The sequence below is a fragment of the Mustela putorius genome, unplaced genomic scaffold, assembly GCF_011764305.1.
Source record: "Mustela putorius furo isolate JIRA1106 unplaced genomic scaffold, ASM1176430v1.1 tig00000695_pilon_pilon_pilon, whole genome shotgun sequence".
Classification (NCBI taxonomy): Eukaryota; Metazoa; Chordata; class Mammalia; order Carnivora; family Mustelidae; genus Mustela; species Mustela putorius.
Genome location: NW_025421447.1, coordinates 5,555,377 through 5,582,051, shown reverse-complemented (window position 1 = coordinate 5,582,051; position 26,675 = coordinate 5,555,377). Strand labels below are relative to the sequence as shown.

General features: G+C 60.8%; 2 protein-coding genes across 7 annotated transcripts in view; one reads left to right on the top strand and one right to left on the bottom strand.

The window, feature by feature from the left end:
• The window catches only part of WSCD1 (WSC domain containing 1), a 31,212-nt gene extending 23,362 nt beyond the window's left edge, over positions 1–7,850 (top strand). For all 6 annotated transcript variants that reach the window (XM_004760480.3, XM_045083174.1, XM_004760478.3 and 3 more), the window contains 4 exons: positions 316–475; positions 927–1,091; positions 2,896–3,096; positions 4,094–7,850. In XM_004760480.3, coding sequence (XP_004760537.1) covers positions 316–475; positions 927–1,091; positions 2,896–3,096; positions 4,094–4,446 — 879 coding nt within the window. In that variant the 3' untranslated portion in view covers positions 4,447–7,850. The remainder of the gene's footprint in view (positions 1–315; positions 476–926; positions 1,092–2,895; positions 3,097–4,093) is intronic.
• The window catches only part of LOC106006601, a 29,561-nt gene continuing 9,338 nt past the window's right edge, over positions 6,453–26,675 (bottom strand). The window contains exon 2 of the transcript XR_006607632.1: positions 6,453–6,575. The gene's annotated coding sequence lies outside the window, so the exon portion shown is untranslated. The remainder of the gene's footprint in view (positions 6,576–26,675) is intronic.

Here is a 26,675-nt window from a genome sequence, read left to right as displayed (position 1 = left end):
ACAGCACAGCCCGTGCGCTCACCTGCCTCATCCTGACCCTTGCGCGCACCGGCTCCTGCAGACGCCCCTGTCCCGGGCGCCCGGTCCTCCCTGCACTCCCGCCGGGCCCCCAAGGTTAGCCCCGGGCCGGGCTCACGCTGACCGTTGTCGGGTCCCCGGCCCGCTCTGAGCTGCTGGGGGCAGAAGTCACGTCCCGTGCGTCCTGCCTCCCCTGGGCTGGCGCGGGACGGATGGACACCGTCCGTGCTGATGTGAGCCGGGAGGCCTGGCCCCGGTGGGCACCCCACATGCTTCTCCCTCCTCGCTCCCTGGCAGGAGTTCCCCCTGGCCATCCTGCGGGGCTGGGAGTGCTACTGTGCTTATCCCACACCTCAGTTCAACCTCCGGGATGCCGTGGACAGGGCACTGTGTGGCCAGGAGCCCAAGGCACAGAGGCTGGCCGAGTACTGTGCGGTTTACCAGACGCCCGTACAGGGTGAGTTCGGTGCCTGGGGCACGAGGCATGTGGGGCCCTCCCCCATGTCCGTTGCATGTGCTCTCTGGGCGTTGGGAGAGACGAGTGTGGCTGCATGCGTCCTAGGGTGGGGAGGGGAGGCCACCACCGTCCCTGGAGGCTGGGCACAAGACGCACCCGGCCTTTCCGCGAGTGTGGGGACGGAGGTGCTTTGAGGAACAGCAGGAGAGCCATGAGGCGGGGCCCCACCACCGTCCGGCAGAACCTGGAATGTTCTGTGCTGTGTGGGTAGCCAGGGATCGCTGCCTGGGCTGTGGGAGGCCTTGTCATCCCGAGAGCTCTCTCTGAGCACGGCCCTGGCGGCCATCCCCTCCCCTCCTCGGGCCTGCCTTGGTTTCCCCATGGGTGAAACAGGAGTCTGCGGGCGGTGGGTCCGGGTGGGGCAGTCAGTGGTCAGCTTCTGGCCTTTCAGATACTCGCTGCACAGACCGGCGGTTCCTGCCCACCAAGGCCAAGGTGTTTGTGGCTCTCTCGAGCTTCCCGGGAGCCGGGAACACGTGGGCGCGGCACCTCATCGAGCATGCCACCGGCTTCTACACGGGGAGCTACTACTTTGACGGGACCCTGTACAACAAGGGTGAGTGAGGGACGCGGGGCCTGGAGTCCCGGGGCCGGCCCCAGGGGCCGGGGAACCAGCACTGCAAACACATTCCCAGCCATGCGGCCGGCCCGGGACTCGGGACATCCATCCTGGCGGCTTGCGCACCCACACTACTACCACTTTCCGAATTTCCTCTGTTGTCAGAACTCGCCGTAACTCGGTGAGATGTCACTGGCTCATTTGTCGGATGTTCTGTGAGGCCAGAAGGAGCTCCTCAAAACGCTGTGTTTTTCAAGATGGTGCAAAGCCCCCGGGAGTTGTGTGGCCCCTAGTCTCCCCCTGTAGAAGCGAGAGGCCTCCCTGTGCGGAGTAGGACCGAGAACCCGACCAAGCGAGGGGCTGTTGGTCTGCCGTCAGGTGTCACCCCTGTTGCGTCCAGGTTCCTGACTGGACTGCGATTTAGGAAGAGAAGCCCATGTCCACAGCTTCCTCAGCTTGGTGGGGGGCTCTGGATCTGGTGGGAGAAGCCAGGAAAGCTGGTCGTTCATCCTTAATTCCTGAGTGCTACTGGCTCCCCCAGTGGGGCGGCCAGATGACCTGTCCCAGGGTCCTGTCTGCTGTGGCCTGGTGCCCGTGGAGTCCTGCAGCACAGGCTGCTGGTCACCTGCTGGTCTAGAGGGCTGTACCCGTTTGCACAGCTGGCGGACTTGTTCTGCAAGTGGCCCGGGGACCCAGTGGCTGGCGTGGCCACATGTCATGGCCCTGGAGGTTCCCCCTCTGAGGCTTGTGGGACTGGCGCGGGGTGGCCGCTAGCCTCTGCATCAACCCCCCAGTGACACGCATGGGTACACCATCTATCCTGGGCTACTGCGGCCCATGGGACACAGAGTGTGGCTGCTGGGGGGACAGCCTGCTGCACACAGAAGGCACTGCAGGTCTTGGGGCACTGGGGACCCAATGCTGATCCTGATCCCATGTTTATGGCCTGTGGTCTGGTTCCTCCTCCCCTTGTCCCAGGTGCTGGGCAGTAGGAGCCCTGGCAAAGGCTGGCGGTTGTTAGGCCTGGGCCAGAGATCCGTTTGAACTGTGTTGGGTTCCAGGCGGCAAACCCGCCTCAGAGGAGCCTTGTTCCCAGCATCAAAGAACCTGGCCCTGCCTGCTGCACCTTTGCGTGCCACGCCCCGCCCCTGCTTGTCGCTGTCACTGTCCCCAAGAGCCCAGGAGACACGCGTGCTCATTTATGGAGCATTGATCCCTGGCTGGCGGACCCCAGATCTAGTGGGACATGGCCGGAGTCTAGGTTCCGGGGCACCCCTCCAGGTTCCTTCTGTGACATCCTGCTCACCCCTGACCCGTCCCCGACTCCTAGTTCCTGGGAGGCCCTCTGCTCCGTGGGACCGCACGTGGAGCTCCTCCATCCCCAGCATAAAGGCCTCCACCGAACAAGCCCACAGCATCTTGCTGACCCATGTGTGACTTTGTTACGGGTGGGAAGGGCTGGGACCCTGCCACAGGGCCCCGGAGTCCACCGCCGGGCGGGGGCTGGAAGCCCGGCCTCATGGGGACACCTGCACCAGGTGCCCAGAGCCCTGTGCTGCTGTGTGAATTTGGCAGGGGTCCTGCCCACTCTGAGCCACGCCTGTGGCCACGACTCTTTCATGGGATGTTGGCGATGCTGGCGGGAAATCACCGTGCAGACACCCACACGCATGCTCCAGAGGTTGTAGAGGGGTGTCAGGTCCCGCCCCCAGACTTGTGGGGTCTCCTGGAGGTGTGCTCAGCGCTGCCGGCTGCCACAGCAGGGTCCACCACCGTGCTCAGGCCCCCCGTCTCCCCGCAGGGTTCAAGGGCGAGAAGGACCACTGGCGCAGCCGGCGCACCATCTGCGTGAAGACCCATGAGAGCGGCCGCAGGGAGATCGAGATGTTCGACTCGGCCATCCTGCTGATCCGGAACCCGTACCGGTCCCTGGTGGCCGAGTTCAACCGCAAGTGTGCTGGGCACCTGGGCTACGCAGCCGACCGGAACTGGAAGAGCAAAGGTGGGCAGAAGGGGGGCAGCTCTTCTCCTGTGCGGAGACACCCGTCCCGGCCCTGCCGCAGTGTGGCCGGGACACGGGTCCGGGTGTCGAGTGTCGGGACACTGAGCGGTCAGAGGGCAGCAGGTGTGGGGCCATCGGGCAGGCAGGCCCGTCCCCACAGACCCTGCCCTGGCAGATGCCCCCATCCCCTCCAGCCCACTCTGCCCCTTGCTGGTGCCCCAGGTGCAGGAGGCAGAGCTCTGGTTCCTCCTCAGCTCCCAGGGGCCTCAGTTTACCCCCCGGAGACACCAGGGCAGTCCCTGTCTGAGGGTGGTCGTGAGGACCAGGGAAAGCGAAGGGTCCCCACGCCCTCTGAGGTGGCGGGATGGTCACAAGCTGTGTTTGTGGATATTGACACTGTCCCCACCAAGACAAAAGCCCCAGCACACGTCTCAGTTTGCCGGGACAGAGCTCTCAGGGATAGATCCTCCCCAAATGTTGCCGGCTGCCCGGCGGTGTCACGGGGTGGACTGGCCACCCCCGTGAGACGTGGTCGGCATCAGGCAGGGACCACGCTCACTTAGCTTCACAGGAGGACCTGGGCGGGCGCCCGGGCCTGCACCCGTCCTCGTGGTGCCCCTGCTCGTCCCCCGTCACCTGGGGCAAGGTGAGCATGGATGAGGGTCACCCATCCACCCCGTGATGAACACCGCTGTGCCGTGTGGGCCCCATGGATCTCCCTGCCCTGACGTGGGCCCCGCGGTCAGGGCACTCACCGTCCATGAGAGAGGGAACCAGCTCCCTACACACACGCCACAACTGTCCTCGTGTGGGGTGGCACGGCTACCGATGCAGACGTGGCCCAGTGACCCAGGCTGGCCCCGAGGTGCCGCTCTTACTGCCTGCAGGCCGTCCGGAGGGCCTGGTCCGAGGGGCCGCCTGCCCTGGTCGGCCGCCTCCCCGGATCCCCACCCATCGCGCCCGGAGGCGGGGCCGACCTGCGTGTCTCTCCCCGCAGAGTGGCCGGACTTCGTGCGCAGCTACGCGGCCTGGTGGTCCTCGCACGTGCTGGACTGGCTGCGGTTCGGCAAGCGGCTGCTGGTGGTGCACTACGAGGAGCTGCGGCACAGCCTGCTGCCCACGCTGCGGGAGATGGTGGCCTTCCTCAACGTGTCCGTGAGCGAGGAGCGGCTGCTGTGCGTGGAAAACAACAAGGAAGGCAGCTTCCGACGGCGCGGCCGGCGCCCGCTCGACCCCGAGCCCTTCACCCCCGAGATGCGGGCGCTGATCGACGGCTACATCCGGACGGTGGACAAGGCGCTGCGCGACCACAGCGGGGCCGGGCTGCCCGGCGAGTACGTGCCCAGATGACGGCCCGGCGGCTCCGCCCGCGCCGCTGGACGCTGCTCCGCGGGCCTGGCTGCCGGAGCCGCCGCAGAACCCCCGCGCTCACAGACCCGCCACACGCACCACTGCACGCTTGCGGGGACCACCTCGGACGTGGCACGCCGGGCCACGTGCGTGCTGGGCCCCGGGTGCGACTCTCCTGCTTCCCGCTGCGGGCTTGCTGGCCAGGGTCCTTGGGGGCGGTCAGCGCTGTGAGCAGCAAGTACCGCAGTGTGGGCATGAGCTCACAGAGGCTGCCGGACCCTGTGACCCTACATGGCACATCTGACCCCTGTGAGCCCCTGTGGTATGGCCACCAGGCCCCCGGGACCACAGTCCTGCATCTCCCTTCTCCGCAGACTGGCTGGCAGCTCAGGGTGGAGCCTCCCCCCATCCCCACGCTGCACACTGACCTCAGGACTGCCATCGCTCTTTGCACCCCCACTGCCCCGTCCAACATTAGCACGCCTGGAGGAGCCCCCTTGCCTGACTTTTTCCTTCCATGTCCTGGAGGCAGGGTGTGGGGCAAGAGCGCATGGGTCAGGGAAGGGCTGGCCTCCGGGGGGAGCTTGGGGTGCACATGGGGAGATCCGGGAGGGATGGGTCTTGGTGTCACTTGGACCTGTGGCCCCACCCACTGGGCCATGTCCCCCATCCACACAACTGTCGGGGGAGGGGCCATGGCCAAACCCTCTAACTTCACACACAACCCCATCCCCCGCCGCTGGGTCCCTGGGCCTCCTCGCCACACCCTCTGTCTTTGTGGGAGCCTGCCATCTTTCCCACTCATTCACCCTGGAGGGAGGGTCCTCAGGAGCGCAGCGGGCTGCTGTGTGCTAGCTGGCCGGGGGCTGGGGGGAGAGGTAGGAAAGTCGCCCACCCCAGCTCACAGCCTTGGGACAGAAGAGGGTGGTCACGGAGGGGAAGAAACCCAGTAGCAGAGGACTGTGCATGCTATGCAGGCTCAGGGTCACCGTGCAGGCTGGTCTGGAGGCATCTGTAGGAATTACCCCAGCAGACCCGAGGGAAGGACCTTGAGGCAGAGAAAACAGTGTGTGCAAAGGCTCGGGGGCTTGGAGAACAGGGGGATGGGCTGTGGGGCGTGTGTGTCTGAGTTTCTGCAGCTGGGGGCGAAGTGGGTGGGTGAGGACAGAGGTGGGGACACAGAGCGGGACCATCCTCAGCCACCTGGCGCTCAGCCTGGAGGGACAGAGCTCCCTTCAGGGGTACCTCGGGTTCAGAATGAGGCCACGCTACCAGGTCTCCAGTGTGTTGGGGGGGTTGTACCCCTGCCAGGTGGACGATGGTGGATGGGCCCCTCGACAGCTTTTCCAGGCTTGGGGTGTTGGTGGCAGGGCCCCTTGCTCTGCCCTCCTGCAGCCTGAGCCAAGCTGCTGCAGGGGAAGAAAACGGGGTGAGAGATTTGGGGATACCAGCATTGGAATGTCCCGACCCTGCACTCCCCCCGTTCCCGGGATGCCGAGAGCCACCATATGAGAGCAGGTGGGGTGGAGGGCCCGGTGGGCTGCCCTTCCTCGGAGGGAGGCCTCCACGCCCGTCCGTGAGGAACCCACTGTGGTGCTGAGCCTGTCCTGGGCCATCCCCCAGCCACGCTTCGCTTAATGCTGGCAACGCTTATTGGCACGGCCCTATCTCCGCGGTTCACTCTGGGAAGGCCCCTGACGAAACTGTTTCTCTGGAGTCGTAGGAAGAGGTGAGGCCTGCCAGGGGGCCCCACCTGCCGTGGAAGATGGCCCAAGGGTCCCTGCACACCCCCCCCCCAAGCAAGCCTAGAGTCTCGACAGAATGGAGAGCCGGATGCTGGCTTCCTCCTGAGCCTGGCTCCTAGCTCTGGCCCTCACTCTTCGCGGACTTCGGGGAGAAGACCCAGACGCTGGGGAGGCTGGGAAGGGCAGAGGTATGGCTGGAGGGCCCGGCCCACTGACCCTTGGGCCTTCCTTCCTCCTGCCCAACCCAGAATCAGGACAGCATCAGCCAGACCCCCGGTACCTGGTCCACTTCCTGCTGCAGGTGTGCAGAGAACCTCCCTTCCTTCCCGGGGGAGAGCCGGTTGCTCTGATGGCCTTATGGTTTACAAGGCACCTCAGCCAGACCTGCAGATGAGTAGAAAGATGGGGTCAGTGTACATCCAGGTCACGCTGAGTCGGTCCACATGGTCGGGCACCCTACAGGGGGCTGGTGCTCCTGGGTATCTGATGAGCAAAGACATGCAAAAGCCCTGTGGCTGGTTCTTCCTGTGGGAGAGCCTGGAGGCACGGGAAGAGCTCTGGCTGTCTGTTTGTGCAAGTGAGGCCTCCTGGAGCTCTCAGCTTCTCCATCAAGCAGCCAGGGTGCAAAAGCCAGTGTGAATCTGGGGGAGAGTTGTGACAAATCCCCACTGTTGCAGATTCCAGGTTTAATGGCGGGCCAAAGTCACACAGACCTGCGTTAAGACATGTAATTTCCATGGTTTTCATCTCCCGTTGTGGATCAATTTGGAAACACCAAAATACATAATTTTAAAAAACGAAAACACATTTCTGATAATCCCAGTGATGTGTAAATGAAACAGAAGAATAGACAGGCTTCCAGACCCCGGGAAGAAAGCTGCTTAATTATGTGAGCATCTTGTAACAAGTCTCTTGCAGCTAAAATTAGATCCCGAGTGCATGAATGTGTGATAATGTTTGCACACCAGAATTCATTTTCCCCTTAAAACATGGCAGGAGCTCCTTGGTTCCTGGGGGGCCCTCAGTGGGGAGATGGGAGTGCTGCGGGGGTCTTCATGGCTGCAGGAATGCTTGGGGCAGAGGTGTGTCTCCTGTGGCCGGAAGCTCGCTGGGGTTGTGCAGTGTGGTTTGTGGGGGTCTAGTGGGAAACTGATGGGTCTGGGCACCCCCTGCTTGCTGCTCCCACCAGGACCAGTTGGCCTGAATGAGGTCGAAATGGAGTGGAAGCCAGAGCTTGAGCCGGGCAGGGCCGTGCCCCCATTTCCCGCCCCCGTATCCCTCTCTAGCAGCCCTTGTTTCTGGGGTGGCGCTATTTAAGGTCACTGTCATCTCCTGGGTGGGGCCCCAGCTGGGCAAAGCCAGCGGCTCCTTCCATCTCTCTGGCTACAGTGGTTTTGGGGACGGTCGCATGAGCTATGGTGGTGTGGCCATGGGGGGCATCTCAGGACATTGGGAAGCACGTGCGCTGCTGGTGGGAGGGGAGGCAGCAGCCCTGGGCCTGTGGAGGGGCCCACCCTCAGGTGTCACCGGTTATACTGCGGGACCGTCAGGGGGCACAGGAGCCAGGAACTCGCATCGTTATGTACACTCAAGATTGACTGCAATCGCCCTGCTCTGGGCGGGTTGGTTACACGAGCCAATAAACCCTCTTCTCGTTCACCTCGGCTGCAGTTGGGTTTCTCTTCCTCATCGGCTGCGGGCTTGGCCCCATGTTCTGTCATTCTGTCTCCGTGGCGGCTGCAGGCGGGGGCTGGGCTTCGGCCCAGTTCGAGCTGGGGGGTCGCGGACGGAGCCTTTTAACTACAACAGAGCCCTCGGCCCACAGGCGCCTCTGTGGGAGGAGAGATCTAGCTCCTAGGCTGAGCAGGTCCACGCGCCGGCCCTCTGCTTCACAGATGAGGGACCCGGACACCCTGGAGGTCACGCTGGAGGGACGAGTGCTCAAGAGCGCGGGCAGGAGTGTGGCTCCTTCTACAAAACCGCCGCCCTTCTGTTACGACCCTATAGCTCTTGGGTGTCACTGCCGACGGGGCATCCAGCCAGCTTGTCTGGAAGTGACCCCGTTAATCTCACAGCCAGTTCTCTGCTGGAACACACTTTGGTGGGCGCCCAAGGTCAGCGCCAAGGGCCAGGACTTGAAGACCTGCCCTCTAGGAGCAGGGAGAAGGACCTCGCCGTGCCGGGGTGTCCGTGCTCTCTCCCAGGTGTCCCAGGTGGGAGAGGGTCTTGTCTCCCAAGGGAGCTGACTGATAAGCTTGGGACGCTCACCCACAGGACAAGCGGGTGCCCCCTCCTGTCGCACGCCAGCCCTCCTGACCACGAGACAGCGGTCACCTGGACGTTGGCGTCAGGTCACTCACTGATCTTGTCCCCACTGTCTGAGCCCCGCACCCAGTTGACCCAGTGACCCCCGCCCACCTGGCAGGGCCCCGTGCACCTGGCCGACAGTGCTACTGGCCACGGTTGAGATCACACCCCACCATCATCAGTTGGGCGGCTTGCCTTTGCCACGTGACAAATTACCACAAACCCAGCAGCTCGAGCCGACCCCCAGGCACCCTCCCCCGGCTCCCGTGGGTCGGACGTCTGGGTAGACCTCCCTGGGCTGCCCGCCATCAAGGTGGTGTTAGCGGTCTGTGTTCCCACCATAGGCCTGATGGGCGTGTCCGCGTCTAGGCTCCCCCACACTGTTGGCGGTACTGAGTTTCTGTGGTTGTAGGACAGAGGCCCTCGGTCCCTGCGACCCACAGTCGGCCCTGACACATGGGCCTCTCCCAGGAAGGTCGCTGCAGAGCAGCTGCTGGCTGGAGGGTCCCACGTCTCCTACCTGATCCCAGGAAGACCGTCCGGTCACCGTTGCCGCATCCCAAGGGACAGACCCCCACTCAGGGGCAGGGGTCCCATGAAAGCACAAACCCTAGGAGGTGGGGATCCCTGTGGACCAAGATGGGGTCTGACAGCCACAACACCAAAGTGGGAAAAATCTGGAAATCCGTACTTTCTGCTCCCGTCCCCTGCTGGTCTGCACTGACTATGGGGGGTGTTTGAGGATATCATCGTGGGGCCGGTTACACCCGTGTCCCCATGAGTCAGAGCCATGTCCCCAGTCCACACTAGCCACTCTGCACTCCTTTTTAGTTAATCGTGCACAGCGCACGGTGGGCCTTTCAGTATCTGGACTTCTTTAGTTTGAAAACGCCATTGATGATTTTGGGGTTGAATGTTGCCCCTCCCCCCACGTCCTTCTTGAATTCCTCACTGGCTGGTGTCTGGACTCCAGAGCCCGGCTGCATCTGGGAGACACAGCGGGCGGTTTCCCACACATGCCCTTTCGATCCCACCGCGCGGGTCCTGCACTTTGTCCTCAAAAAAGATCATTTGCTCTCCCCCGCGTACAGTTCCCGTTAACCCATCTGCCCATTTCCATAATTACATGTTTTTTTTTTTTAATTCCTGGAACTTCTAATTAATTTTTATCACAGTCTGCCCGGTTTCGTGGATGGTGCCCTTTCACGTCTGCCGACGGACATTAAATGCACTCGGTGCTGTTAACGCTATTTCCTTGGCTGGGAGTTTCTCTCGTTGTCGGGTTTGTGGCCTCTTTGGTGCTTCTGGTCCTCATTGGAGTGTCAGAGGATCTGTGTTCATTCCAGGAGAGGAGAATGGTGCCCGGACAACCTTCCTGGTGGGCCCAGGTTTGGGACCTCAGTCAACGACCCTGTGAATCACGCCTGGGCCACCTCCTGCTCCCCAATTCCACTGACTCCCGGTGGGACACGCCTGCCTTTCTGCGGCACGAGCCCGGCTGTGTGCTGAGCGCTCCCCACCTCTGACCTTCTCGTCCGTTTGCCGCTTCTCAGCGTTTGTCGTTGCTGCCCCTTCCCCGCCTTCCTGACCACGTCACCGTCTGCGTTCGTTTCAGGGAAGGAGAAGCTGAGCAAGTGCTTCCCTAACCAGCTGCCGTGAGAACCAGACGCTTGACCACGGAGACTGGATCGGATGACCTATGAGCATCGCCAGGAGATGCTGTGTGACCTTGGGTAGCATCCTCTCCTCCCTGAAGCTCAAGTTCTTTATTAGAAAAAAAAAAAAACTAAATCCGAGAAATTTGAAAGAAGATCGAAGACCTCACCCGTCTTGGCCCCCTGACAGTTCTATGGATGCCGTCCACACAATCTGGGGAAAAAGCATCACCTTTGCACCTGCTCCAAACACTGACCTCACCGGGGTCATCGTAACAGCCAGACCTTCACCGAGAGCCCAGTCTCTATCAAGTCTTCCCCAAAACAGACAGCTCCATGGAAAAAAAGAAAAAAAAATGCTTAAATCAGATTTTGTGGGTTCCTTTCATTCCTTATGTTTTAAGTTGGATAATCACCGTTTTCAATTCACTCAAATGCTATATTTTGTACGGACGTTCCTACCCTCCATTCCTGGCACAGGACTCGCAGGCCGGAGGTACAGCAACTATCAGGGGAAGGAAGTAGGGATGCACGAAAATCCTAAACCATCTGATTTTCAAGTTTTCCGGGACAGCAACTACTGCCTCATGCTTCCTGTTTGTGAGCTGGTGGGGGGGCGGGGATCGGAGCTGATGACACCTGTGAACCCCCTCCCCCATGGGCTGAGACGCTGGGGGACAAAAGTGAGCTGTGGCATCCGCACGGCAGGCAGGACAAGGGGGACAAACCGCAGTGCTGAGCTTTCCAGGGAGTTGTCCGAATGGAAGACACACATTCTTGGTCCACCCATATCCTGTTTGCAAAACCGGGGACAAAGCAGCGGGTTTTTGTCCAAAGCCCTGTTGATGGATGGTCGGGAAGACGGCCTAACGGCATCGCCCGACCTTTGTCCCCTGTTCTGCTGCTCCGTACCTAACGCTGAGCCCCTTCCCCATCCAGCCCTCACCGTGGCCCCAGGGCTCACGGCCGAGGATCCCCCATCCATGCCATGCTAGGAAAGACACATGCGTACATCTCTATCTGCCCCTCTGTAGCCATAAGTCTCTACCCACCATCTGCAGACTGACATACGAGATTTCTGACAGCCACTGTATGTTTTTGCAACAAGATCCTACGAGGCACCCAATTTTCCGTCTTTCAGGTCCCTACTCGATGACATGCTGTAGGCTGTGGGACGGTGCATAACATTCTCCAGCAAGGGCCTCCAACGTGCAGCACGTGCACCCTGCTGGCCCCGGGGAAACACTGAACCTTTTACCTCGTCTGTTTGAGTCCTCCTTCTTCAGTCTGTCTATCCCACGCTTATAGTACTTGTACATGCACAGGAAGGTCTGTGCTGGGAGGTTTGCGCTGACACCCCAGGAGCGGTCAGCGGTCCTCCGAGGCCATGGGGCCACGGAAGTGGGAAGCACCTTGTCCACGATTCCCCGCTGTCCAGAGATGCTGTTTGTGGCTGGGGCCCCTGCTGGCCTCGTGCAACAAGGGCTGCTCGGTACGAACACTTACGTGCGAGTACTTTGAGGTCTGCGGGACCCAAGCATCAAAGTTGGCTCAGGGGATAGGTGGCATCCTAGTCGTGAAGGATGTTGGTGGCCTCCTCTCCAAAAAGCCTTAGCATACACACCCGCCCCAGAACGTATGAAATTCTGGCATCCCTGTGTCTTCCTGGACCTCGCAGCTTCTCCACCTTCTCCAGGTTTTGCCGATGCAGTGGGTGGGTTGGGAAGTGGCCCCAAGTGAAGGGGCACCTTCATGGGTAAGTTGGGGCGTCCAGCAAGATGAGCCCTTGTGCCCCTGATTCTCGAGGCGTCTGTTCTCAGAGCTCGACTGCCACAGGCTAGCCCTCAGCGCCCCCCCCCCCCCCGAGAGTCGCGGAGGAGCAGCAGAAACCCACACATTGGGGGCCAGGGAGAAAGGAAGCCGAACGCCGTCCAGATCATCTCGCCAGCCCTGCTCAGCTTGTAAAACCACGCGTGCCGGATCCCTGCGATTTCATCCAGAACAAATAACAAGAGGCAGCGTGTAATAGTTCCAAGACGAGCATATTCGTAGTAAATATTTTAAGATCAATGGCTGCATGGAATGCATTTCCTGGGAGTTTCACTAAAATGGCTTTGTATTAAAAGTGCCATTTCAATAAATATTCATGGGGAAATTCACTGATGTGTTTTACCACTTACAGCGAAAACTTCGAAGGTCCTGGAAGAAAAGACATAGGATGCGAGCGCTGCCTGCTTGGGAGAAGGGTGGTGAAACCCTCCCGGGTGGGAGCCACGAGTCCCATGTCCTGTCCAGTGCGCCTGCGGCAGGGCCCTTGGGTGAGAAGGGTGGTGGAGCAGGGGTGGTGGGAGGCGGGAGCCGGTGTGTGAGCCTCTTTGGCTCTGAAGCCCCCCGCCCCCCCACACCTGCTGTTTGATGGGCACCTGCTGTGCACCCCACAGTGCGTCCCAGACATTCACACTGTCCCCCTGAGTCCTCACAGCCACGGCCGGTGCCAAGGAGCTCCCACAGCGACAGGGACACCGTGTCTTGGGAGACTGAAGTGATCTGTCTCAGTGCCACAGAGCATATTCACGTGGACCCCATCACTCCTGTCTTCCCCCGTTTCCCGCCTGTGGTTCCTCTGGGTCTCCAGGAGCTGCTGAGGCGACGAGGACAGGAGGAAGCCCGGCACGGGGCCAGAGGCCACCTGCATCACGTCCCCTTCCTCGCGGTCCCTGGCAAGCCCAGTTGGCTGCCTACTTTGGACGAGAGGCCTCGAAGCTCCCGTGACACCCCCCTTCCTGGCCCCCTTTCCTGCGGCAGGAAGCGAGCGCACAGGCGGAGCATTGAAAATCTGGCCGCGCATTCCTGCCAACTTCCTTAGTCCCGGGGAACGTATTTATTTTTATAATGGCAACTTGTCCCCTTGGCACCGATCGGATCCCACCGCTCCCTTGTTTAAGACGCAGGAATCCCTCCCCACGGCCAGCAGAATACAACCCAGATGCCCCACTTGGCTTGGCATTCGAGGCTCTCTAAGGCTCTCTGTAATCTGGCCACACAACCTTCCTCTTCACGGCCTCCATCATCAATCCACCTGGCCATTCGTGCTCCTCCATCTTCCTGGGATGCCTCCCCCCTGCCCATCCCCACTGACTAGTAGCCTTTTAACTATCCTTCAAGGCCCAGCATGGAGGAACGTGCCTCCTCCCTCAGCCTCTCCTGATCCCCTGGGACAGAACAGACTACAGGTAACCCTCGTCCCGGCCTTTGCTGGACTGTGAGCCTTGGTGGGGTTTAATGGTGAGGACACCCATGGCAGCGACAGCAGTGGAGAACTATGGGGCCTTTAACACGGAATTGTACGGTGTTCCTCTGATCAGCCTCAGGAGGCCCCCCGAACAGATAAGCAAACGGGCTTCTGAGCAGTCGGGTGGTGTGATGGGCTGCGATTTGAACCCGGCTCCTGCACGAACGGCTCAGACCCACTGGCTTCATTAGGTGCTCACTCAATGTTTGTTGAATGACTATTCGAGCACACGGAGGAGCAAATGAGTCATGAGAGGGGAAATCACACAAACACAGAATAATTACCTGCTTGTTGACTAACACAAGGATTACCTAGTGCCCACGTGGCGAGACCCGGCATTTCCTGCCACTTGGGAAAACCCTGCTTACAATGGAAGCCACACCAGCATGTGCCACCCCACACACTCCCAGGGATACAGACAAGGATGACCTATCCTTCTGGGTCCAGGCCTGCGATGGTCTCGGGGGACACAGACTTGGAGGAGGACCCAGGCCCACGGGGTGGGAACTCTGGTGTTGGGAGCCTCCGGGAAAAGCAGGTTCAAACATGGCTACATGGTGGCAGAGAGAGTGCAGGCAGGAAACGTCTGCAGAGCCAAAGAGAGCCAAGCAGGCCGCTGGAAGCAAGAGTGAGGGCAGATGGAGAGCCGCCACGACCCAGCAGACGCCGGGCCACAGCTGCGACTCTGCTTGTGGGAACCGTGGGGGCGGGCAGAGCAGCGGGCACAGCGGAAGTGCGGGAGGAGTGATCTGCGTGTCGGTCCCAGAGAAGCCCAGGGCATTGGTGAGCTGTGGCAGACACGCTCAGCTCAGGGAGAGGCCACATGCCCGTGGGGCGCGGCCAGGAACACACACAGACGGAGCCTGACGCCCCTGCCTGCCAGCTGCTGCCCTGCCTCCCCTGATGCTGCACAGAGCCCCAGCCCTGCAGCGCATCCTGACCTCTCGTCCCCACTCACTCCCCACGGGGGATTCTGGAGACATGGGAACACACAGTCATGCGTGCTCACACGCACACACACATACACACCCACAGGCACTCATTCACACACACACAATCACGCACAACAGACATACACGATCACATGTACACACATGACCCACATGTGCACACCCACCCGGAGACACACGCGCATGCGTACACGCATGTTCCCCACATAGTAACACAGAAACGATCATGTGTGTACATGCATGCTCACACCCACCCCCACACACGTACATGCTCACACCCACCCACCCACTCGCATGCACACACGTGTTCACACACATGTCCACACACTCACGTCCACACACATGATCACATGAAGATGCGTGCTCACACTCATCTGTGCACATGTACACACATTCGCACACACGTGCACACTCATTCACATGCATACACAATCAAACTCACAGGCAGACACACATGATCACATACGTACACACACGACCCACCTGCTCACTTGGAGACACACGTGCGCATGCATACGCATGTCCCAATGCACTAACACACAGACAGGATCACACGGGTATGTGCATGTTCATGCTCACACGCTCATGCACACATGATCACAGACACACACGCACTACTCAGAGGTCTGTCCAGCTCCACAGCACAGACAGGAGGGGCGTCTTGTGGGCGTCCTGAAGGCTGCGGAGGCCCCTCCCTCCAGAGCCCAGGCTTCGCTCCTATCTGTGCTGCTTTCCGTCCCCCACCCCAAGGACCTCAAGCCGCCTCCTAATTATCTGCAGAAAGTACCTATACCTGTTAGAAGGGCTCATCCTGTTTTAAATCAAATGCAAAACAGGATAAACGCTCTCACGTTTAAACCCCCTTGGCTGGAGGACAGCTGGACAGTCAGTGCTCACTCTCACGAGAGTCCTTCTGTCCCCGTAACCCGTAAGGCCGGGTCAACGCCCTCCAGGAACCCCACGCCTGCTGCCTTGGGAAGTTGCGCATTTGGGCTTCACGACAGCAGGACGCTGAACAATCATGTAAGACTGCGTTTCTGTGACAAGTTTATGGATTTACTTGAAGGACGCAAGCATGTGCCTATTAAGCATGGGGGAAATTATCAGCGAATGTTTTAAAATGACCAATAAAAATGAAATTATCATTGTTCATTGTTTTTTATGGATCATAATGTGTGTTTCTTTCTCTTTTTTTTTTCTGATGGAAACATCCAACAAACTCCCCTCCTAGACGCCGGCCACTAATTACGCAGCTAGCACACGGTAATGCAGGCACGCGGGGGCCGCCTGTCGTAATTCATCTTCATAACTGTAATTGGCCCAATGAAAGAGACCACAAAATCACTCTGCAAAGAGCAGGCCGATTCAATAAAAACTGATTTCACTCTCCTCTCTTCCGAAGCCGCAAGGTGGGGACCAGAGCTCTCCGATTGCCACTCCTACCCCAATTTGATGGTCTCTCGCCTACTTATTGAGGAACTACTCCACTGGAATCATTAGCTGGGCACTGGAGGGGAAAGCAAAGCCTGAGGCAAATTCCCCACGGCCAGGAAGCAGCAGTCAGGTGGGGAAGGAGGTAAGTTGCACCACAATGAGTGCTCCAGAAGAGAGGCGGCATGGATGACTCCTGCCAGAGAATCAGGGAGAGCTTCATGGAGGAGGTGACATTCAAGCGTGATGAAGAGGCAGGAAGAGGGTGGGCAGGAGTTCAGACTAGCACGGGGCAGTTTTAGCAGAGTGCAGGGGGGAGTGCGGGAGGGAGCGGAAAGGCAGGTTGAAGGTCCCTGATGTGGGAGAAGCAGGCGATGAAATTTGTAGGTGAAGCCTGAGCCCCTTCCCCTTGTGCAGGGTGGTCAGGAGAGCAGCCCACCCCCGGCCAGGCCCTGGGCGGTCCAACTCCCTTGGCTGCGGGCCTAACCCCCAGGAGCCCAGAAGGGTGGTGCAAAGGACTCTGCCAATGCCACTTATGACAGGAGGCAGGGTGGGTCACTGGGGTCACTGCCCACACGGACAGCAGGTCACACAGGTGTCAGACGAGCTCGTCATCCACCCAACCCCACATCACAGGACAGGCTGCGAGCAGGAGGCTCCCGGCGCTTCCAGGGCAAAAGATTTTGGACCATTTCCTGTTAAGTGCTTCTCTGCATCTCTGCCGCCAACACTCCCCTCCTTGAACGTTCAGTGCGCCGGGAAAAGACACTGAGGAGAAATGTTCAGGGGGACCGGAGGGAAATGCTAATGAGAGCCAGAAAGCAGAATCCCGGGGAAAGGGGAGGTCTCATGAAGGAGTGGCAGCCTGTGTCGCTCGCTAACAGGGAAGTCGATCCGGGGACCGGGCAAGAGACTGTCAGAAAAGCGGGGCCCGGGGAGCAGAGGTCGGGTGGCAGCCGAGGACGGTGGGAAGGAGCCCCATGCTGGCGCAGGTCTGCTCGCCCGCCTGCCATCCAGACCTCCACCACGGCGGGTATTTGCTAACAGACCGACTGACTGCGGGGAAACTAGGGCTCACGGCTTCTCTGCAGGGGAAGGCAGGTGCGGCTGTGACCTTTCCAGCCCAGAGCATCTTGGCAGCATGTGGGCTGCGTCCCTCAGGAATGCCCCACCTATACCTGTGGCTCTCACCTTTCTGGGGCTGAAACTGGACGCGGGGGGCCTAGGACAGATTCGCCCTTTCCCTTCCCATGCATGTTCCACCTGCTGCCCACTCCGTGTCCTCCCTCTGTTTCTCCTGCATTTCTCTGCTCCCCCCGCCCCACCCCACCCCACCCCACCCCACCACTCTACCACCCCATGGCTTCCTCTGGGACAGATCGAATCCCCGGTTCCGAGGCTTCGCTGCCTCATTATAGAACTTACTTCTCAGGCTTCCCCTGGCCCCACGGCCCCTCCCTGGGCCCCAGGGCCCCAAGGCCCGGCCCTGCTCCCTGCCCTTGGGAGGGAGGTGCACAGTGGACCGAGTGACCCGTCTGGACTAACAAGATATTCGTAGATGTAATGCTGCCGGAGGCTTGCCATGTCCTTGTGCCCTGGAGTGGGGCGAGCTCACGTTCCTGGGATCCCCAAGAAGGTTATGCACCAGGCAGAGGCACCACTTCAGATGTGGCCTCTGGAGAAACCCGAGGAAAAGACCCAAGTCTAGCCAGGAGCCTGGAGCCATGCCCTGCTGACCCGCCCCTGAACGAGGGTAGCCCAGATCAGCCGTAGCACGGTCGACCTGCTGAGCCCTGGCCATGAGAAGAAATAGCCTTTGTCTCAAGCCACCGAAGGTCAGGATGCTTTGTTATGCGGCACGGCTGCTCGGTTCACGGGTTGAAGCAACCCTGGGCGTCTGAGCTCCCCCTCTTCCTCCTTAAGCCCGACTGTCATACGGACGGTTGCTGCAGCAGGGAAGACTTCCCCGTCCAGAATATTCCAACTTTATTCCAGAGGCTTATTCCTTAGTTCATGTGCCAACATACGGAGGTCTGTGTCAGCCTTAGCAGGGGCGATGGGGGGAAGGGCGGGGTGGTTCTGCAGGAGGCCGAGACACACGCCCTTTCTTTGAGAGGGAGAGAGCCGGGCCAGAAGCCAGCAATCACCTTGCAGGGCGCCGGCCACGTTTCTGACCCAAGAGCAGACCACGGGGAGGTAAGGTCATCGCTCTGCAGATGCCCGTGGTTCTTCTTAAGACAAATTATCTGTGAGTATTTTTTTTAAATCCCCAGTAATCAAGAGTTTCCCTTCTTTTGCACACACTGCACAAGCCAGTGAGGAATCGGAATGCAACACCGGCTTCCCGTATGTCAGCACCAGATATGTCTTCTTTTAGAGCGTGTTCTGTGCGTCCTTCTGGAAGGAGGTGAATGAAACGTTCTTGTAAACAGACAGAAGTGATTCACGGGATCATGATTGCGTTTCATCAGCCGCATCAGTTCTAGGCAGCGATGGGACTTGGTGAGATATTATTTACAACTTGTTAAAAACACTCCTTGAGAACCTTCTTCGGTCCCGGTGAGCTCGGCTGAACGTGGCTGGGCTGGCGTTTGGCCGAACCTGGTCCTCCTGGCACAGCCACGCTGCCTGGGCCCAGAGGAACCACATGCCGGGGTGGGGAGGCTTCCGGAACTCTTTCCTCTGAGACGTGCACGGGACTTCACTGGGCCATCAACGAGGCATTCGATCAGGCGTCGAGCCAGGTGGCTTCTGTCTGGCGCTGGGGTCACAGATACACAGAGCAAAGGAGAAACACACGGTCCTGCCCTCAGGTCGCCTACAGAGATATGGTCCCCCGTCTACTATGTAGTCTTCAGAAAAGATGACCTGGCTTGCCTGCCCCTTAATCCCCTCCTCTGTCAAATTAGGAAACGGTAATCACATCCCAGGACGGTGGAGATAGTCACGTCAGCCGACACGCGTCCACCACACCCCCTTGTTCCCTGAGAGGACCCTGCGCGGGTCGGGGCGGCCATGCTTCCTGATGACGGCTCACCTTCCCAGGCTCCCTGTGGCCACGTGGGCCACGCGCCCTGGTCCCCGTCCATGAGCACGGATGGAAATTTTGGTGAGCACATTCCTTTCTGAGTAAAAGGACAAAGTTTCTCTGCTCGTTTGCCTTCTCTCCAGAAACACCTGAACGGAACCTCTGACCACCTGGGACCCAGGGGACAGTGACATGCTGGAGGGGCCTTGGGCTCCGGATGTGCTCCTGGGCACCTGTCTGAGCCGCGGTCTACTTAGTCCCAGGCAGCTCTGGCTTCAGCAGCTATCTCGCGGGTGAACGTGCCCCAGAGAGTGGGAGCCCGCAGGGCGCCGGACGTGCAGGAAGCACTCCGTAGGGCCACACTGTGTGGTTGCTGATGTCATGAGCACACGGCATGGCGGCATGGTGAGCGGGTGTGGACGCCAGGTGCTTCACGGGGCCTGCAGTTCCAGCCAGTGGGAGTGCCGCGGGCTCCGAACCTCAGAGATCTTTCTGGGCGGACCCCTCTGCTCCTCCCAACCATCGTCCCATCCCATGGGGCCTCTAATGTTGGCCATTCCGGCAGGTTCCAAGCCTGCCTCCTGCCTTCAGTCCTTCGTGAACCGTCCGCCTCGCTTGTTTCCAACGCGGGTCTGCTCCCAGCTCACCCCCAGATGAGAACCTCCCCAGAGTGACCCTCGCCGTCAACAGCCCCTCTAGCTCCCGTCCTCCAGGCCCCGGGTGCCGACGCTGCCCTCCACGGACATTTCAGCAAGGCCCGGGGTGACACAAAACTCACCTCACTTTTTAAAATTCAATCCTAAAAAAAAAAAAAAAAAGATCATGCAATGTTTGCTTTTTTACTGTGATATATTTTGTTGGCTTCAATATAAAAATGTTTTAACTTTCCTGCCAATGGAAAGAATTAATCGTATTCGAGGAAGATGCTGGGTGCTCAGCCGCAGTTCTGAGCGCCCCCTCAGAGGGCATGCAGGAGCTCCCTGTCCGGTCGTCTGGGGGACGTGGGTGGCCTCCTGTGACCCCTTGTTCCACACACCATCCCCTCCTCACAGAGCGTCCTCCCTGGCCGCTGGCAAACTCCCGGGTGTGCTCCCGTCTGAGAGCGCCCAGCAGGCCGGCCGTGCTAACCACTTCGGCCTCTGGTCCCACCACGCACCTGTCAAGCACAGGGGACATTCTGTTCATCATGGAAGGCTTCCGGTTACTCGTGTGTGACCAACGACGCCCACACCTAGAGACCCCTCCTCCCGAGGGGGGCAGGTGCCCCAGGAGCAAGCAGGCCCCAGCTGTCTGAGTGCACCTCAGTACCACAAGGGGGGAGGCATGAGGACAAAGAGAGCGTCTGAGAACGGCCGCGATGGCCGGTGATGTCTCTACGCACCCTCGCAAGCCGTCTCTGTCCCGCACCCGAGTGTGGAGGTTGAGGCTGGGGCAGGAGGGCAGGGAGGGACCCACTTGCCGCTGGGAGGGACCTGGCAGGGAGGGACCTGTCCCCAGCTCCCCATCCCTGGTATTTCTTACCCCCAGTCCCGCACGGGAAACCAAGTGCTTCCTGTTCACTCAGCGTGGGTTAGTGGTCGGTAAAGGAAACCCGGATGGCTCTGGTGTTGGCCACATCCCCTAGAGCCACTCCTGTGTCCCCTGCTCTCAGGGGCCCAGCAGAACAAGGGGAGCTCTAGGTGGCTCCCCCCAGTCCTTCCACCCCCCCCAAGAGGCAGCCCACCATCCAGAGCTGTCCTTCCCTGGCCTAACAGCCCCTCGTCTGCCATTATGAGCTCCGTTATGGGAGCCTTCATAGCAGGTGTCATTAAACAGACATTAAGACCCAACCGGCCATGGTTTAAGAGAACCATTACCACATGCCTGATGTTTGCCCCGACAAATGGAGACCCAGCCAAGCAGGCATGTGTTAATGGGCCGGGAAACACCCCCTGGGGGAAAGTACCGGGATGGGGGGGGCATGCCCTGCCTGGGGCCCTTGGACTCCAAGTAGGCCTCACCCCTGCCTCCCTGGTCCATGGCGCTCCACGGGGGAGGTGGGGACCACTGCCTGCCCCGCCAGCCTGAGCATGCTCCGGGGAACCTGCCTTGTGATGGGAAGACAAAGGGTCACGCTTCCTCAGTGTCCCCAGAGCTGACGGGTCTTCGGGAGCCGAGGCCAGCGTCAAAGTGCGAGCTCATTTATGCTTCTGTGGGTCTGGAGGGTGCGGGGCCATCAGTGCACCGAGACCCCACCTCCAGCGGCACTGCACATCTGCACAGCTGGCCGCCCCCCCCCCCCCCACCCCGCAGCCTTCCGCGACCAGGAGGTGGCACGGTGTGAGGCGCAGGCGCGTGCTTTGGGTTCTGGCCTCCCTGGGTTCGAAGCCCCACCCTGCCCCCTGTGAGTCAGGCTCCTCTTTCCAGTTCTGGGGGGCGCGGCACACACCGTCCCTCTGGCCTCCCAGTTCCCTCTGCTCTGCACTCACGCCCGGCCTGCCGGAGAGCGGAGGCCCAGGGTCTGCCGGACCCTGCCACCCCCCAAGGGAGCAACACCCCCTAAATCAGGCTCCATCCCTGACGGTCCCTTCCCTAGGCCACGCTGGATGGCGATGGCGAGCATAGCTGGGGACTGTCCACAAACCCACCAATCTGCTGTCTGACCAGACCTCGCGCCCCCACCTGCATGCCCAGCCCCCACCATGCGCTCCTCTCGCTCCCGCCACGTGTTCTGCCCCCAGTGCCCCAGGTAGCCTGTCCTCCTGCCGGCTCCTCCTCCTCCCCTTCCTGACCCCGCCCCCGCCCCCGCCTCCTCCCCAGCTGCACATCCAGCTGACCCGCTGGCTCCCTGGAGCCTCCATGTCCCTCAGCCCACCTGCCCCTGCTTGCGGGGCACATGCCTTCAGGACCCTGCCTGGGGCAGCCGGGTCCTCCTCCTCTCTCTGCGCCGTGTGCTGCGGTGTCCCGCGCTGTGTGTGAACGTGCTCTTGCCGGACTCACTCCGGCCCCCACCCAACATCAGGTGCCCTCTACCCGCCCGCTGAGCGGTCCCACGGCGGCACCTGGCCGAAGGGGTGGGAAGGGCAGCACTCCTCGTGCCCGGCCTGTGACGTCGGTCACTTAGCCCACAGCCACGGACAGCCAACAGCCCCCGGTGCCCAGAGCACAGGGCTCGCCCTCGCTCCCATGGGCCACTGCCAGCCAAGTGTGCAGTGTCTCCCGCGGGTCATCCAGCCCCTCCCACGCGCACAAGTGCCTCCTCTAAGATCCCCCCGTCCCTGCGGGCGGCGGCGCTTCTACTCTCAGGACCGCGCTCACTGCGGCAGGCGTCGCGGTCCGCAGGGGCTGAGTAGCGGCCCCCAGAGAGGCACAGCTGCATTCGCGACCCTGCAACCTGCAGCGGTTACCTTTAACGGGTCTTGGCTGATGTAATTAAACGAAGGATCTCAACAGGAGATCAGGTCCCAGATCATCCCCCAACCCAGGGACAAGTGTCTTTACCAGACACACACGCACAGGGCAGAGGACACACGGACACAGAGACAGATGGAGAGACGCAGCCACAGCCACGGACATCGGAGCCACAGCGGCTGCGCGGGGCTGGAAGGACCACTGATTCCGGATCCCCCAGGGACAGTTAAGGGGCAGCAGGCAGCTTGTTAGAGTCTCGTGGGTGCTGAGGGGGCAGAGTCCCAGCCTCCCCGTGTCTGGGTGCCACGAAATCTGGGCTCCCAGAGGCCAGGGCTCACCAGGATTCCACCCCCAGCACGCAGACCAGGAGCCCTGAGATTTGGGGCAGAGTGCTTAACCCCTCGCCCCCAGTTTCTGCCTCTGTAAAATGGAGGGGGAAGTTGGTAAAAACAACCCTTTGCTCCCTGGGTTGGTGTGGAGTTAAGGGTGCAGGTGAATGGACCCATGGACAGAAGAGAGGGCCCACCTGGGACACAGCGTGTGCTTGGAAGGCGCCTGCTGTAACTGTCCGTCTGTGGGGGCCCCAGCTCACGCGCTCTAGTCTGCATGGTCTCCTGGCTCACTCGCTCCGGTCTGTAGGGTCCCCGGCTCACCCATCCTGGTCTGCGGGGTTCCCTGCTCATGCACACAGCACAGGCGCATAAACAGGGTTTTCCTGCTCACGTGCTCTGTTTTGTGGGGTCTCCTGCTCATAAGCTCTGGTCTGCAGGGTCTCCCAGGCTCTGCACTCTGGTCTACAGGGTCTCTCCAGCTCATACATTCTGGTCCGCGGGGTCTCCCTGGCTCCAAACTCTGGTCTGCAGGGTCTCCCCCTCACCACTCTGTGTCCACCCCACCACACGGCACGTGTTTCCCAGCAGCCAGACTATTGACACTCCCTGTTGAGAGGCTGTCTTTGGCTCTGTGGGATTTGAGTGGTGTCCTTGCACTGCATTCGCCCCGGCCTGGCTCCCTGTCATGCGGAACGACCCTGGCTCCCTGTGGCCCAGGTTGGGAGACACAGTTGCCCTGATGGAGAACAGCCTACTAGGTGGAGAGGCCAGGACTTCAGAATCTGGGCCTCCAGCTTGCAGCTGTTTTGGGATGCAGGCCCGGGCGCCGGGTGGAGCACAGGAGCTGGCAGATGGTTAGCAAAGGCCGGGGGGTGGGCAGGCCACGCTGGCGGTGCCCAGACAGGTCCCTGTTCCCCCACCCTCCAGGGCAGTGGCGCCAGCCGCACGGTGACTGCAGGTGCTTCGTGAAGCCACGATGTGACGTGAGCCATCTGCCGGTCACGGGGTTGGCTGCCCCGTGGCTGTTCCTGCTGTTCCAGCCTGCTGAGCGAACCCGTAACGGGACACAGGAGGAGACATCTCTTCACAGTGGCTGCAAAGCCTCCAAATCAACTTGTCAAATAACAGGCATGCACCCAGGACGAAGGTGGGAGTGCACAGCGTGACTTGGAGGAGTGTCTCTGCCAGGGCTGAGATTTATGTTGCTATGACAGAGGTTCCCAAAGACCCAGGTCCCCCCGGCCTGTGATGAGGATACTGGCTGCCGGCAGACGCAGCTGAATCGGAAAAAGAGAGACCACGCTCGGAGACTGTCACTTCATTTTCCTCTCCTGTGGCTGCGGTCCAGTCCATGGCGGTGCCAGCCCCTCCCCAGCCCACACAGGGGCTCCAGGGCAGAGCTCCACCTGCTGGGCCCTTCTCCCCCTCCCCTGTCCTCTGCCTAGAAGCTGAAGGGAGGAAGCATGAAGTCCCTCAGACTCAGGAGGTCTGAGTCCTTGCGGCTCTGCCCTTTGCTGGCTGTGTGACCTCGGGCCGGGAGTGCCTGGACTACCTTTCTGAGCAGGACAAGGACAGCCACGATGACACCACGCCTGCTTATTAATGGCTTATTCCAGAGCCCACACGAGTCGGGATAGCACTCTGAGGGCCTGTTCTCAGTACTCCTATCTTACAGAAGAGAGAGAGGCTTTCAGATGTCAGTTTGCCCAAGGCCAAGCAGCTCATCAGGGCCACCCTGTGTGGTTGTTCCGGTTGTGTACTGCACAAAGGAGCTCCACCCAGGGTGACATTTACACTGCAGACAAATGCTGACGTCCATGACAGCACAAAGTGGGCACAGGGCTCCCAGGCCCCCACCAGACACGTCCGAGAGTGATGTCCTTCATGACCACGCCCTGTCCCTGTGTAGGAGCACAGGAGCTCATGCTCCCTCTTGGCCTGACTCCCGCTCTGCAGCAGACCCTGAGTTGGCCGTGGCTGCCAGGCTGGGGGATGGAGCAGGTGCACGCCGGTGTCCATGAGACTGGGAGCCTTGAGGGAGCAGCAGGTGGACGTGGGGCACCGAGCAGGACCCCCCCTCCCCGCCCAAGTACCAGGACCACAAACGCTGCTTTCTTGCAGTCTGGAAGGTGGACATCCTAAGCAACCTTGCTGGCCGGACCCAGGCGTCCACAGGGCCAGCATCCCTGGCCTGACCTGTTTCTTGCATTTTCCAACCTCCACAGCCCCATTCCCTGCTCCTCTAGGCACGGCCTCCTGCCTCAATGGACGTGTTTCCTCTACAAGCACATTTCCTTCTGCCTTCCTCTTGAGGGAGGGTCCCCCAGGTCATCCAGGATCAGTTCCCATCCCCAGACCGTAAAGTCAGTCCTATCCACCAAAGCCCCTTTGACTTCCGAGGATCAGACTTGGGTGTGGCGAGGTCATCACCCAGAGTGCCCAGAACGCCAGGAGAAGGGTCTCCACCTACAGGGCCACCTGTGCAGGATATGAGCGGCTTGACTCTGGGGAGGAGGGCGGAGGGGAGGGAGGAAGCACTTTCAAAGGTCCACTTCTGGGCGTGCCCAGAGCCCTACTTCCGGGATGTGCCAGAGCGTGTGCTGAGCTCTCCGCCCAGAGCAGACGAGACCTTCAGGGCTTGGATGGGGGCCTGGGCAGTGGCACAGAGCAGCAGCCGGAAGGGGGATGACGGGCAAGACCCCGCGGGCCGGAGACAGTGCTGGAGAGAGCGAGGATCCCCACACAGGGGCAGCGCTCCACCTCGGGTGTGAAGAGAGCACCCTGCCCCTCGCCGCTCACGAGGAGCCCGGGGTCCCAGGCACCGCTGGGGCAGTCATAGAGAAGAGCTGGCCCTCGGCCCTATGAGGTGCCTCACCAGCCCCCCGTCCTTGGGATGTGCACGCAGCTCTCCTTCCTGCTCTCAGAGGCTGCTCCCAGGACGCGGCCCCCAGACTGCGGGGGTGCTGAGAACGCCTGCAGGGTCTGTCTGTGTGCCTGAGCCCGGGCAAGGCCTCCTCCAGCACAGACCCTCCCGATGCCCGTGCTTACCCCGGATGAGACCGGCCGCCTACCAACCTGGAGGGGCCGCCCTGACTTCTGTGTCTCCCTGCCCTCCGAGGAAGCACACTTGGGAGGCCCTCAGGGGCTTGCAAGGCCACATCACCCCACCGGGGAGAGCAGCAGGGCCGGGACGGTGGCAGCCGTCTCCCGATCAGGCCTGCCCCCCCCCCCCGCCCCTCATCGGCCGCCCCCATCTCCTGAAGCCCCCGGGTGTGACATCACTCCTGACCCCAGCCACACCTGTGTCTGCTCTCCCCTGACTCCGGCAGGCCCCTGGGGACCCTGCCCTTTCCCTCCTGGAGGTGCGGCCTGGCTCTGGATGCTGCAGCGAGGGCGACCAAGCACCGTGAGCAAGTTCCACAGAGGGACGGCTCCCGTTCCTCCAGGACAAGCCCAACTGGAACACTCTGGCCTTTACCTTGACCTTGACCTTGGTCTGAGTCCCCAACTGCTGTAGACTTAGCCCCCACTCCCCCCAAGCCAACCCCTCACCTCAGCCTCACAGGTGCCCAGATGGTGTCCTCAGACCCCCCCAGGTGGCCCGGACATCTGAGTTACTGGCTTAAATGGGAAGACGGACCGCGTTCCCCCTTCCGACTGCAGCTTCCACACGTGGGTCTTGGTGGGCCACGGTAGAGAGGCTGCCGGGCTGGGGTCCACGTCCAGGCTTGGTCACCGCCCAGCTAAGCCACTGAGGCAGCTCTGGGCCTCGGTCTCCCTGTCTCACCCTGAAGGGATGTGCCAACGGCTCTGCAGCTGAGGGTCTGGATGGCCTTGGCCAGCTGGGGAGTGATAAAGGGTTTTGCATGGTCTTCATCCCAGATTCGGGGGCTCCTGGGGCCAACAGACGTGTCTGTCCCCTGCCTGGAAGGGCAGTCCTCCCAACACTGCGGCATGGGGCCTTCCACAGCCCTGTCCATCTGTCTGGCCGCCCCCGCCTTAAACAGGGCTCTGTGAGCTCCCGTCCGGCGGCTGCCGACCTACTTTCCTTCCAGTCCCGCAGGCGGGAGCCCTATCCCCGTTCCCTCCTCGCAGCCTG